We start from the raw sequence: 14,853 nt of genomic DNA on the forward strand, positions 1-14,853 counted from the left end.
CAGGACTCTGTGCAGGCCAGTCAAGTTCTTCCACACCAAACTCGCTCATCCATGTCTTTATGGACCTTGCTTTGTGCACTGGTGCGCAGTCATGTTGGAACAGGAAGGGGCCATCCCCAAACTGTTCCCACAAAGTTGGGAGCATGGAATTGTCCAAAATCTCTTGGTATGCTGAAGCATTCAGAGTTCCTTTCACTGGAACTAAGGGGCCAAGCCCAGCTCCTGAAAAACAACCCCACACCATAATCCCCCCTCCACCAAACTTCACAGTTGGCACAATGCAGTCAGACAAGTACCGTTCTCCTGGCAACCGCCAAACCCAGACTCATCCATCAGATTGCCAGATGGAGAAGCGTGATTCATCACTCCAGAGAACGCGTCTCCACTGCTCTAGAGTCCAGTGGCGGCGTGCTTTACACCACTGCATCCAACGCTTTGCATTGCACTTGGTGATGTATGGCTTGGATGCAGCTGCTCGGCCATGGAAACCCATTCCATGAAGCTCTCTACGCACTGTTCTTGAGCTAATCTGAAGGCCACATGAACTTTGGAGGTCTGTAGCGATTGACTCTGCAGAAAGTTGGCGACCTCTGCGCACTATGCGCCTCAGAATCCGCTGACCCCGCTCTGTCATTTTACGTGGCCTAACACTTCGTGGCTGAGTTGCTGTCATTCCCAATCACTTCCACTTTGTTATAATACCACTGACAGTTGACTGTGGAATATTTAGTAGCGAGGAAATTTCACGACTGGACTTGTTGCACAGGTGGCATCCTATCACAGTACCACGCTGGAATTCACTGAGCTCCTGAGAGCGGCCCATTCTTTCACAAATGTTTGTAGAAGTAGTCTGCATGCCTAGGTGCTTCATTTTATACACCTGTGGCCATGGAAGTGATTGGAACACCTGAATTCAATTATTTGGATGGGTGAGCGAATACTTTTGGCAATATAGTGTATGTGGTATCGCCACATGATTTTCATGACATCAGGCTGGAGAAATATTTTTGTTTATTGTCTATCACATTTAGCAGGTTAATTTAACTTTTATTCACACACAGACACACACATGCACACACAATGGGCCATCATTAAAAAAAGCAGGTAAACGTTGCATGTAGTCTACAAATGAATTCCATTTTGCCAACATGATATAGACTTCCTTATTCAGTAAAATATTTAGTGTTGAATATTAAAGCATTGAGACTTCCTTGCTTCCTCTACCCATATCACTTCCCGGAGCTTGGCAGCGGGACAGCAACAGAACATTTAGCATTGGCTGCCGCAGGCATTCTTGGATGCTGTTGTGAGATAACGTTTGAAGTGGAGCATGCTGTCGAAGATGTGAGCTGCCTCATCAAGGGTCGTTCTTCTGTTAATGGAGGATCTCATCAACAACATACTAATGCAGCAAGTATAAATCTTGGTCAAATATAAAGAATTTTTTTATGGGAATAACTTAAACACTTAAAGGGATAGTTCACCCCAAAAAGGAAAAAAAAATGTATCCTCATGTTGTTCCAAACCCGTATAACTTACTTTTTTCTGTGGAGCACAAAAGCATGAATCCTGGCAGACCTTCGGTTTATATGTCAATCTGATCTGATAAGTCTGATTCAGAGGTTGCTGAAGAAGGTGAAATTTGTGCTTTTCCGGCACAGTCTCGTCCCCTTGCCCCTCCTGTGCTGACAGTTCACTTGTGACCAAAAGATTATGGGCAGGAATGTAAAATCTGTTTGTCAGGAGGCCAGAACAAAGGATGGAGAGACTAATTATTCAACCGGCTGAATTAAAGCAAAAATAAACATTACCGCTTTGGGAAGGACCGCACCACTAATGAGATCATTAGAGAAAGCAATTAAAGTCATTTGAGAAGAAACACCGCCATCTAGTGGCGAAAAGGAGTTGTGAAATACACAGAAGAACGAACCCAAAGTTTTTTTGGAAGAGTGTCTGAAAACCAAGCTAATTTTAGTGCATAGGGGAAACCTGTTATTTGAACAAGTAAAATTTAATAATATCAAATTCGACAAAGGAAACAAATAATAAATACACAAAGTGCTTGACTTGATTATATATCCAAACTCATTTCTATCACATGACTTTCTTTATTTTATTAGTTTTTTTAATATATATATATATATATATATATATTTGTAATATTATTATTATTATTATTTATATTTTATATATTTGATATTATTATTATTATTATTATTATTATTATTATTATTTTGTCTGTTTATTTTTAGTAAATGTACATTATTTTATTTATTTTTTTACTTACACCCACGGAGAGCCATCTGTGATCATTCAACCATTTAAGCTCCGGATATTCCGCCTCTTTACTTTGACGCAATATGATCGACACAGGCCTTGCCGAATAAGAGCTACCAAGGACCATGATTGACAGCGGCATTGTCCAATGAGCGTACGATAATCAGCAGCTATGGCGTCTGTGCCCCGTTTGCTGATTTGCAACCCGCTGAAACAGGATCGGTGAAGAAGGAGACCTTCGGTCGGTTCGCCATGGACTGTTCTAGGATCAGTAACGTTTAAAAACGTCTCTAACCATAGAGCGGTAAGTAAGAATACTGTCAGCAACTTGTGTCTGATTCAAGGTTAACATTCTTACTCAGAGCTGTCCGAGTAAAACGGACGTTTGAACGGTTGGAGCACATGAAACGGTGGAATATCATGTTTCAAACATCATGGTGGCTTTGGCCTGCCCGATTGTTCATTAAAACAAGCAGACTATCTTTTCTCTTTAAGTCAACACTGACTTGTGCACTCAGCTTTCTGTGGAAAGGGCTTCTCTAAATACATGCAGTAAATATAAAACCTGCTCCTGTTCAAATGCATTTGTTGTAACCCAGTTTAATGTCTACTAGGTGACTTGAATGCTCATTTTATTAAAGAAACATACCGTTGCGCGCCCTCGCGTGCACGCGCCCTGAAAGTTCATCCGTCTCGCGCTGCGGTGACGCAGTCAAAAGGATGTGACAGCAACAGTTCTAATGTTCGCAGTCGCACCTCTGCAATGTAACTCTATCAAAAGAGTTATATACTTAGTAAAGTATACACTGAATTATTTTTAATAAAACATTATGAAAGTAATTTGATAACAAATGCCTGAAGTCATCATGAAAATGAAATAAAAAAATTGACAATTTGTCTTTCTTAATACACGTTCATGGTCTAATTATGTATGGTTCATCTGATCACGTTATTCCACAGAAAACAAAATGTTAGTCTCCTTAATGTTTAATCAAAATGTGCCATGCCTCTGAAACGACTTTTCTTTTCGACTGAAGTCACAAAGCTCTCAACTCTCCTCTCCAATCACTTTTTACAATTAAGTCCTTTTCTGATGGATGAAATAAAGTCCTGACCCGTTTTTTATTTTTTTTTTTTTTTTTATTTTATTTTATTTGTTATATATCCTGTTTCACTTGGAAATACATTACATTATAGAAGTGAAATTGCTTGTGAAATGTAATTGCAAATTTATTTTGAATTTAAAATTGATTTACTTTTATACAATGTCATAGCTCTTTATTTATCATAAATATATTATTTCCATTTTCAATTTGTTCTTGTTTGTCAGATACAGTTACATTCAAAAAACGTATCATCATTGTGTCTGTGAGAGGGAAACGATGGATCCATCTGCGGGTATGCACATGTCCGCCGTTCACCAGAACAGTGATGTCGTCCATGTCTCTGTTGGTAACCCCATTATAACCATGTATCAGCCTCAAGCGCAACCTCAAAACATCACACAAATCATCACACATCACGTGGTACCTCAAGAAGTATGTCAGGCTGTACCACACACAGTCCCATCACATGTCCAGATGGCATCTCACATCCAGACTCAATCACACATCCAGCCCATGCCACATCTACAAACCCCACCGCAAGGCCATATGGAAGCACAGGGCCATATGCCGACACATGGTCATGTATCAACACAAGGTCCATCAGAGAGCCAGAGTGCACCGCCCCCCCAGGATGGTGCAGTTAACTCACTGCAGGTCCCTTTTGCAGAGGTAGCCTCTCTGCTGGACCCTAATATGAAGAGCTCAAAGGCCCGTAAATACCATATCCATTATGATGAGGTGAAGAGGAGATTGGAACCACCTGAGAAGATGTCGCTCCGATCTTTGGCTGCTTACACGAGAGTCAGCCGAGGTCCGGCTAGTAAGAAAACCCTCTTGGAGTCCCTCAATGTCTTTGGTCTGTCACCAAGTACCAACACAGCAGTATCCAGTTCTTTTTCTAAACTAACTGAAGGTATGCCTGAACCATACCTCCATAGACAAAATATTACTATAAATAAATTCCATTTGAATTTGACACTGAGAAGGAATTGCAAATTATGTGAAGTTTTGTTACTTGCAGGTGACACAGCAGCCCTTTGTAAAGACATGAAAGACTTTGCACGGCAGTATGTGGATTATGAGAACATGGCGAAACAGTTGCTTCCTGAAACAAACCACGTGCAGCACTGGTCAAAAATCATTGAGACAAGGTAAAGCATTTGATTTAATGGTACCTTGACACCGTGATGCATTTAGCCAGTATGGTATTTTTTTATACCATACTGGCTAAATGCATCCCATGTCTCTCGGTAGTCGACCAGTTAAATAGTTCCACCCCAAACACATGCCATTGGTTCAGCAAAAGTATTCTTTAACATTACAAAATGACTGAAATCACGTTTAAAGGTAAAGTGTATAATTTTGCACTACTAGCATCACTAAACAGAATTGCAGAAATAATGATTGAATTCTAAAAAACTTTATTCTACTCTAATTCTTAAAAAGTTTTAGTTGCTCTCTGTCTTCCATTATTTGTCCAACTGTGTTGTCCCGCCCCAAACTTTAGTCACTGGTTGAGCCAATGTTGTTATGTCTGGCCAATCAGGCCTCTCAAACAAACAATTCCGTTTGGTGCCACTAATAGAGCGGAAATGACACGTTTCACCTTTAATCTCTGATGGGTCATAGCATGCAGTGCAAATGGTTCAGGTTAGTTTCAAACAATAATTATAGTTGTTTCTTGTTGTCAATCAGGAACTATCTAGAGGAGATGCGGAAGATCTTCAACGACTCTGCGAATAGCCGTTTATTTTCCAACGTTACACACGGTCTTGGTAACGGCATGATGGACGTGGCTCTTGATATTATCGATAATGTAATTGACCGCCAAATTCGAATCCTCTCAGGGAACACAGACCCCAAACCTGAACCTCCAGTTAGAAGGATCCGTAAACGCAATCGCAAGCCCACAACTGCCACCGAAGATGGTAAACCTAAAGAAAAGGGTAAAAGAAGACGGAAAAGAGGCAAACAGATGCATCTAGATTCTGCTGCTCCAGAGGTTCCACAGTCCACAGAGATGGAGAGCAGTGTATTAACCCTAGTCTCTGTAGGGTATGAAACCATATCAAGTGGACTCAACACCACTAATGCAGGTCTTACATAATGCCATGTGCCTGAGAGGCACAGAGAGACACTGTGAATTCTGAGTGCAAAAATGTTTTCGAAGAAAATATTAGTTTTATAATGTTAGACTTTTCACCCTATCTCACGAGTGATTTTTTTTCTTTCCCAATCTGGTCAGTCATGTAAGTAATATAGATGTCTGTCAGATTATCATGATTTTCCTTGACCGTGATGTTTTGATCCAAACCTCACCTCATCCTTTGTTGCTCTCAACCTTTTGTTTTGTTGTACAACAAATGTTCTCAGACAATGTATGCTATTAAATTAGCATGCAGACTATTTTTTTAGCACTATGTTGTATTTTGATGTAATGGATCATAATATCAGTTTCTACTGGCCTCATTTGATTATTTTATGTCTGATATGTTCTTTTGATTCTGTTGTAATTAATCTTACAATCTCAGAGTAATTTAGTTTGAGTAATAACATATCTTCTCTATTGGACATTCTTTGATTTTTCTGACTATTTATTTCACTTTTCTTTTTATGTCTGTTGTGTAGTGTATGTCAACGACTACTCTAAACACAAAAGGTTTTGCAGACTGCTCATTAAAGGCTTGTATTAAAGCATTACCTTTAAGCACTTTGTATATGTTTTTGTGAATGCTTGCTCAGGCAATTTATCGTGTACATATCATTTTGATTGGTGGACAATAAATTTGGCCAAAAATTCCATACACTTTCATTGGAAGTACCCAATCCAGAACATGGACCAATAAGGAACCACCTTGCAGCCACCCAGAACACCCTGAAAACCATCCCGAACATCCTTGCAAACTTATAACAAAGTGCACTTGGAAAAACCTTAGCAATCAGCCATGTCTACTAGTATTGTAACGGCAAGCACCACACATGTTTTATTTAGAAAATGTGAACATTAATTAAGCTTTCATTTATAATTTAATGTCTATATAATGTCCATATAAATATTAATTATAGCAAAGTGTTTTGTTTTCAACTATTGTGCTTAATCCGGTTGACTCTATTCAACAACACCAATTTCAACTGTGTAATCTTGTCTTTTTACAAAAGATTTTACCCACACAGCAGCTTTTCTGTAGCTCAAGCGGGTATGCAGAGAAAATCCACACCATGTTTTTCAGATTTGTAGCTGAGCCAATGATATTGTTTGTTTGTTGTTCCATTCTTTCTTGTATTCTCTGGGAGATGTTTAAGTGTAGTTCACAGTGTCACCTATGGGGCTTTGGCGAGACTGAGGATTTGGAGTGCAAGTGTAGGTCTGAATTAGAGCAGGTGGTGGGGAGAAAGAGGAGGAGAGACAGGGATTGAGGGGAAGAAAATAAGTGAGTAAGGGAGGGCGGAGCATGCATAACCGGACAACAGTAGAGACAGCATTTCAAAACAGGTAGAGGACAAAAATGAAGGGATAGTGGAAAAAATGATTTTAAAAAACAAATGCTGCCTAGACTTCTGTGGTCATCTGGGACCTGAGCAGAGCTGAGAGAACTAAACAGGACAACGCAACATCATATAGATATACTGTATATGGAGAGGATGGGGGCCAGTCGTCCACTGCCCAACACACCCAAGGGTAAATAATAGCACATGCTATGGAAAGACTAAAAGGATGTACATTTTTATTAAATATGTTTATTAAGAACAAACATTTTTTTTTCTCAGATACATTATGTGCTGCTATAGAGGCCATTAGTGTGAGCACAGAACTTGTGGATGAGGAACTGAAGCCGTATTTGGACACAATGCTGACTGATGCCATAGAGAGAAGTGAGTAAATATACACTGTATAGCTGAGTACTTGTTTAACAAAAAGCAACCCCACTGAGCAGTATTTGTCATGAAGTAGTCTCTGTAAGATAAAGTAAAATGAAACCTCTGTTCATTAGTATGTGATTCTCTTTGAACTGGTTAGATGCAGTTTGTGCCAGCATTTTGTGTAAGGCTTGAAAGCTGCTTAGAGTGTATTGTAATGGCGCATTGGCTTTAGAGAGGCATGTGACTTCCATCATAAGTTATTACATAGCTGTCTGAAATACTTTATTCTGAGTAGTCAGTTGTGGCATTACACAGTCAAATGTTTTTGTATAATGACTGTTAAACTGTTTAATTGACTTCTTACATACAGTAGATTCATGTCTCTCTGCAATCTTTTTCTTCTCACATATTAAAATGATTTCAAGTCAAAACAATATTAATGTCTTTAATTTATTTATTTGTAAGTTGCTGCGTACTAAGCAGGATGATGTACAGTCAGCCGGGCAATATCACAAAATAAACCCCTTGCACGCCAAAGTTTATTTTGCCACGATGACCAACTGACTGTACATTATCCATTACTTATCACAGATCATCTGGGCACAGGTAACAAACCATATTTAATGTCAAGTTGGATGGCTATAGCAAGGATATCAAACTCTTGTGGATTTGAAAACAGAGACACTAATCCGTATTTGTCTCTGTTTAGAGCTATTGAGTGACAGGACCGATTAGCCAGACTGCTCACTTACACACAAGTGGCCAGGTGGCCAGCTGTGAGAGACAGTGTACTTTGCTTATTTTACACTGTCCTTTGTGAAAACATGCTTTAGAAGCATGTTTTCATGCTCTTAATTCCTGCATACATACAGTATATGCATGCACTTAGGACAATGTAAATGCCTCACTGTAACCCTGATTTTTTGTTTTGTTTTTTGACATAATGATATCCATTTGTTGTACTTGAGGATGGGTTGATTGTATATATCTTGACTGTTTTGGATGGCATCCCATGCATGTGTTTCCTGCCCTAGAGAAAGGCATAGCCCATCAGGTGGCAGAAAGCGGGATTCTGCCTGTTCTGGCCCAAATTTTAAGAAGAAAGAGCACACTCACCACTCACACAGCCAGACTGGTGGCTGAACTTGCCAGAGATGGTAAGAATAAAAGTGTTTTGTAAGAATGCAATGTAGGGTGGTGTAGCCTTGTTGTTAAAGATATGGACTGGGAACCAAACGTTTGCAGGTTCGAACTCTACAAGCAGCCATCCATGAGCTATTACTCTTGAACAAGACACCCAACTCCAGGTTGTTTTGGTGGAACTGCTATGTAATACGTGTACTGTAAGTTCCTTTGGATAAGTGACAAATTAGCAAATAATGCCAGCTTTTGCTTATAGCCCAGAGCCTTGGCATCCTGTTCTCTGAAGCTGCTTCATAGTGGTAGTTGAGGAGCTGGCTTGGAAATAGCATCCTACACTTATAAAACAAATACCAAAAAGCTCCATGCAATTACCGTAGTGTTTTAGACATGTACCATGGTTGTACCACGGCTTGAGTACCTTGAAGTACCATGTAAATACCATGGTAAATGAAAATGGTTCAGTACAATGGCATATATCAAGGTACCATGGTAATACCATCCGATATATCACATGGTATTACCTTCCGATACCATTACTGTATCATGGTACTGCTACAGCACTTTTTTTGTAAGTCCAGAAACTTACTTTACACAAGTACATGAACATATACCCCTGAGTTTGGCCAACGCATTGCCAATGGGAGGTCTGGTTGAACATACTAACGTGCCTTCTTGCATTAGTTTGGTGGTAACAAACCTCAGTACTCAATATTTAATCTTTGATTTATTTATTTGCAAGTTGCTGCGTACTAAGCAGGATGACGTACAGTCAGCCGGGCAATATCACAAAATAAACCCCTTGCACGCCAAAGTTTATTTTGCCATGATGACCAGCTGCCTGTACATTATCCATTACTTATCACAGATCATCGGGCACAGGTAACAAACCATATTTAATGTCAAGTTGGATGGCTATAGCAAGGATATCAAACCCTTGTGGATTTGAAAACAGAGACACTAATCCGTATTTGTCTCTGTTTAGAGCTATTGAGTGACAGGACCGATTATGTGCAATAAAACCATGCGTGCTATTAATTATGTAAGTTGCTTAAAATATATTGACTTTAACTTACTTGCTCAACAGTATTCTCTTCAAACTGTTGCTGTGGCATAAAATTAGTTGACTTAAAAGAAAAAACTCAATGTAGAAGCAGAGAGTTCACACCAGTGTCCTCTATACTGGCCATTGTGGCAAAACTGAGAATGCAAAACATACTTGTGTTGAGTTATGAATTGCAGGCTGATGAATTTCGTAACACTAAGATGCACAATGTAATGAGTCTGCATAGCTAGAAGTGTCTGTGCTCACGTACTTGCATAGATAATGTTTCAGGCTTAAGGGTAAGAAGAATTCCATGTGAACTCAGTGGAATTTTTTCACTGTAAATTTAGTCACTGTGACTCTGAAACCTAGTGAAAAAAATTCTGTAATCTCTATTGATTATTCTATACTTTGTCTGTCCATAGCTCCTGTAAGAGAGCAGTGCTTTGATACAGGCATTGTGTCCGCTCTTGTGACCTTATTGCTCAGCCAGGACCAGGACCTTCTCCTCCACGTTACCCAGGGCATTGCTAGAATCTGCTATGACAGTAGTGAGTACAACTCCACAGATTTTCATTACATTTGTAGCACCATCCCTGAGATGACAGAAAGTGGAGCTGAAGCCCCACCTACATATGACCTGTATCTTGAAAATTCTGTCTTAAATGGTGCCAAACATTGAATTTGGGATTTTTTCTTGCCAGACTTGCAGCAGGAGAGATTCCTGAGGCTTGGAGCTGTCCCACGACTGGTATCAGTTCTACTCCAGCACAGTGAAAACCAGGCTCTACTGAGTTCTTGCCTGCTGGCCCTCTGTAACCTGGCCGACATGGGTGAGGAGGACGGCTCCATGCTCGCCTGGGAGGAAGGAGCATATTTCGGTGAGGGGGAGCGCATGTTCCGTGGCACTTCACGGTATTCCTTCGGTATCTCTTCAGCTATAACAGTGGTCAGACTGAAACAGTGGACTAACGGCCAGTACTCTGTGACAGTAGAAGTGCTTCAAAGATGCTCCGCTATGCTGTGGGGTGCAAACAATGGCCGGCAGTCTGGGCACCACTTACAGAACTTTTCCCACCTGGGAAACTGCCCCAAGTTGTATAAAGTTATCAAATGCTCAGTGAAGAACATTCCGAGGAACTGGAATCTGAGGGCAGCCGTGTTTCACACCCTCTTGTGAGGCTGAATGTTTATCGTAGCGCTCTCAGACTAATGATATTAAATGGATAGTTCATAAGGAATAGTTCACCAAAAAACCTTATTTACCCCAGTGGTGTTCCGTATTACTTCTTAGTTCTGCTGAACACAATGTGATGACACAAGATGAATTTGAGGAACAACCTGGCCACTCTTACATACAATGAAGGTGAATGAGGATTAGGGCTGACAACCTCCAAAATTACAAAAAAGGATTATAAAAGTGGTCCATATTATATCCATATGACTTGTGTGCAATATTTAAATGATATATGATATAGCTTTGTGTGAGGAATGGACCATTATTCACTGATAATCTTCCCCCTCCAGTGGGCTCTTCACGGCTTCAACCAATGCACTGAATCAATGAGTCGAACTCAAGAAATGGAGTAGTCTGATTGGTGAACAAATTATTCAGACCAGTGCTGTAAACTGGATCAACTGGAACAAAAAACGATTTTTTCATGAATCAGACATCGTAACTTCTCTTCAGCTAAGTCTGATGTCAAAATGTTCAGTGAATAACGAATTAAATTTCAGTTTCAGTTTGTCACACAATGCTATCATATGGCTTCAGAATCCTCAGGATATAATTCAGGAGGCAAATTAACCACTTTATGATGTTTTATGTTTGTCCTTTAAGAGCTTGAGAGCCTCAGTCCTCATTCACTTTCATTATATGGAAACAATTGGCCAGGATATTCTTCATAAATTCACCTTTTGTGATTCACGGAAGAAATCGGTCAAGAAACATGGAAGAAGTCATACATGTTTGGAACAACATGAGGGTGATTAAATATCAAAACAAAAACAGAGAAAATTTATGGTGAACTATTCCTTTAATGAACATCTGAGGTGGCCTTAACAGGTGATCTGGTGTAAACCACATCCCAACCTTTAAGGAGCTCATGTCAGCCATTCATATTAGAGAGTGAATCCTTATGTGCTCTGAAAGCAATAAAAAAAACAGAATGTAACTGCTTTCAGTTTCCTATTGCTAAAATGTCCAAATTAGCTCCATCTGAACCCGAGGGCATCAATCAAGAACATGAAAACAGGTGGACGCCAAGTTGCAATCTGTTAGCCTTTCTGCACTCTGTGATTAGTCCATAAGAGGCCTTACAGTAGTGGATTATCTGGAGCAGCTACACTCACCCAGGTCACAATATGCAACGTGCTGCAAAATGCACCAAGGAAAATACACTTACAACTCACATTTGAAAATGATGTTTACATGTCCAAATACAGTCCAGTTGAATGCAGTCTTTGCAAACCAAATTTGGACATTGTTACCCGTAACTTTAAATTTCATTAAGGATTAAGAACTGCAAAAGGGTTTTTGCATCAATAACAATGTGAAATGCCCTATACCCATATTATATTACAATGTAGGTCCATTATTTAAATTTGTAGAAATTTCTAGTCTAGTTATGCCCTGCTCTAAATATTTCTGCAGCTAAATTTGCTTGCAGGCCATAGTGATGTCCCTTTGAATTGATTCTTTTCAATGAATCTGTCAATCCGGTTCACATAGTGGTCTGAATGATTCATTTGATAATCACTCTGAATCAAAATTTCAAATCCTTATTCAGTAATCACAAACAAATGGAAAAGTCACGGAAATGTATTGGTCTAAATATGTTGGAACCATGTGTGTGTAAACTGGACTGTATTTTTATTGCCTGCACCAAGTCACAGTGTTCTTTCAAACAAACCTCATTCACAAATTTGTGCTATCAATAAACAATTTCCCATTTCCCCTTTTTTTGATTCCATTTGATTTTCTGACATCAGTAGTGAAGTAACCTCCCTCTCAAAGAAAAGGAAAAAAGGCTACCATTCTTTTCAAAGAGAGGAAGGTTGGCATGGAGTTTGATGCATGCTGTTTAGCGTGGGCTCTGGACTGTGTGAGCTCCTCCCAGTGTCTGCCATTGCTTGACCAGCTCCTGTGGTTTGCTGACCACGTTGTTCCAGTGTTCCAGCTCTCTGCCCCTTTCATACATGAACAGCCCAATGACCACCACCCCCAACAACACTGCCAGGAAAAAAAGGCAAAATACAGTTACTGAGTACAGATATATAGGTGACAGAAATTTCTAACCCTAAATTTTATTGATTTTTTGAATGACCCCTTTGAAATTACAGTATTGTATTTTGGTAATACTTTATAATAACTTTAATTAAAAAATTATTTACAAGTATTATATGGGTCTATGACAATTAAGAATGTCCAATATGAAAAAAAAAAACTTTTAAAAATTACTTAAATTAGTAAAAATGTATGTATGAAAATTACATTTTCATGACATTGTAACTATTTGAATGTACATTTACAAATTTACAGAATGACATGCTTGCTTTGTTTTGCATTTTAGTATTTCTGTATTACTGATAGCAGGACAATGAAAGCTAGGGTTCACCATGAGGGTGGCACCCTATCACCATGGAAATGATTGACTGACAGTTACCAGGTTCCTCTATGATTGGCTGATGGAGTTGTATCTCACCATGTATCTTCAGGGAGACCTGGGCACACACACCTGTCCCACCAATTTTTCAGGTCAGTTCTAAAGATGTGAGATTGTCCATTGGAAAAGTTGTGACCCAACACAGTACCAAAACTGTTTATCATACAGAAGTAAACATACATTTCCTGGACATAAGCTGGAAATAGGAAAATTGTCAATTGTATGGGGTCATTTGTTTTACATTTGTTTTGTTCATGGTTTTTGAAGATGAGGGCAGGTCACACAACCTGTCCATGTTGGCATCTGCCTAATTTCTAGCAAGTTTGATTAAATTTGTGTTTATTATAGTATAGTCCTATTGAACGCACAGCCGCTGACATCATCAAAACATTGATAAGCCTGTTTATTTTGCTATCATAACTGCAAAATTATATGGTTACGTGCATTTTATTATTTGCATTTTTCATTGTTTTCCCCTTTCACCTGTGACCCTATCAGAATAGACCATGACCATTTTGGGGTTGCAATCTGCAAGTTGAGAACCACCAGTTTAAAAGACGCTGTAAACTATTATTTATTGCTCCTTTTTCTTGCCTGCATCACTGCCACACTGCAGCCCCCCTGCTCTTAGAACAACCACAGTGAGGCGATGTAGAAACTGGTTGTAGTTCAAAGACACCTGAATATCACCATTCTTTGAGGGGGGCTACAAGAGCAAAAAAAAACATGCACATTTAAAACAGCACTCCTTCTTGTCCCCAGATATTGCCCTGAACATTACAGTATTTACCTGATCATTTTCATTACTTTGCCTCTGCTTCCTTTAGTTCAGAATATCTGAGAGGAGTCAGGACCTGCCCCACTAGATGGTGCTTTTTCTGATGATCCACAGTGTACATGCTCATGTTCAAAGAGCACTGGTCCACACAGCCAATAGATACCTGTACACAGACATAGTACTTACTCTAGGTTACAATGCATGTTTCACTTTGACCCAGAAACGCATTTTGAGTTTTATTCACCATAATAAGAAGGAAAGTCTAAGCTTATTAGTGATGCAATTATTATGTTTCGACTCCAAACCATTGTCGAGATAAAATCATTTAAATGCATAATGCTTTAGTCCATAAAATGGCAAAAAAAGTGTCTGTGGGACAAAGTGACTCAAAATGATGAAGAAGGTCACATATACCTAATGTTTAAGTCTTGAAGCTATACTTCCAAAACAGTGTGTATTTTAACATTTATCCTGGCTGAATGCCTTCACCCATAAACCTGCATTGAAAGTGCATTACTATAACACACACATATATTTCTATTATTATTATTATTATTATTACAAATTAAAGGTCAAGTCAAAATCATGTTCTGTTGCACACATCAAGTTGACAAAAGCATGTTAACATCACTGACTTGTTTAGAACCCAGATTATTTCTCTATAGCAGGGGTGGGGAACACTAGGCCTCAGGGCTGTATAAGGCCCACGTTGCCATTTGAGACATTTTTTGAAAAGCAAAAAAATGACCTTGATTCCATTTACTGTAAAAAAAATACAATTAAAATAATGATTCAAATTATTTAAAATAATTGCAAGGCAAAATACTGTATAATAGAAATAACTTTTTTAAATTTTTTTATTCCTTGGTGCGTAAGCACGTAACAGAATGCATACCTTAATTTCAACCCACAATCAGCAATTGCAAGCAATTGTATGGCCCGCAAATAATTTTGTAAATACTCGAATGGCCCTTAATAGGA

The 14,853-nt window shown here is 39.1% G+C and overlaps 3 protein-coding genes across 4 annotated transcripts in view; 2 read left to right on the forward strand and 1 right to left on the reverse strand.

The window, feature by feature from the left end:
* LOC127426934 (neurotrypsin-like) overlaps positions 1-3,528 on the reverse strand; it is a 55,449-nt gene extending 51,921 nt beyond the window's left edge. The window contains exon 1 of the mRNA XM_051674119.1: positions 2,927-3,528. The gene's annotated coding sequence lies outside the window, so the exon portion shown is untranslated. The remainder of the gene's footprint in view (positions 1-2,926) is intronic.
* On the forward strand, positions 2,454-6,093 carry LOC127426947 (uncharacterized). Of its 2 annotated transcripts, none has more exons than XM_051674168.1 (4): positions 2,454-2,581; positions 3,614-4,296; positions 4,405-4,534; positions 5,079-6,093. In XM_051674168.1, exons 2-4 carry the CDS (start codon positions 3,660-3,662, stop codon positions 5,488-5,490), a joined length of 1,179 nt encoding a protein of 392 aa, XP_051530128.1. In that variant the 5' UTR covers positions 2,454-2,581; positions 3,614-3,659; the 3' UTR covers positions 5,491-6,093. The 2 variants fall into 2 exon arrangements, with proteins under 2 accessions (XP_051530128.1, XP_051530127.1); XM_051674167.1 differs by having other exon boundaries at positions 2,460-2,581; positions 3,608-4,296.
* Positions 6,094-6,237: 144 nt separating this feature from the next.
* LOC127426952 (rap1 GTPase-GDP dissociation stimulator 1-like) lies at positions 6,238-12,814 on the forward strand. Its single transcript, XM_051674174.1, has 5 exons — positions 6,238-7,062; positions 7,152-7,256; positions 8,279-8,401; positions 9,855-9,980; positions 10,134-12,814. The coding sequence occupies exons 1-5, from the start codon at positions 7,017-7,019 to the stop codon at positions 10,607-10,609; spliced, it is 876 nt and encodes a 291-aa protein (XP_051530134.1). The 5' UTR covers positions 6,238-7,016; the 3' UTR covers positions 10,610-12,814.
* Positions 12,815-14,853: the final 2,039 nt, after the last annotated feature.

This window comes from Myxocyprinus asiaticus, chromosome 36 (assembly GCF_019703515.2).
Source record: "Myxocyprinus asiaticus isolate MX2 ecotype Aquarium Trade chromosome 36, UBuf_Myxa_2, whole genome shotgun sequence".
NCBI lineage: Eukaryota > Metazoa > Chordata > Actinopteri > Cypriniformes > Catostomidae > Myxocyprinus > Myxocyprinus asiaticus.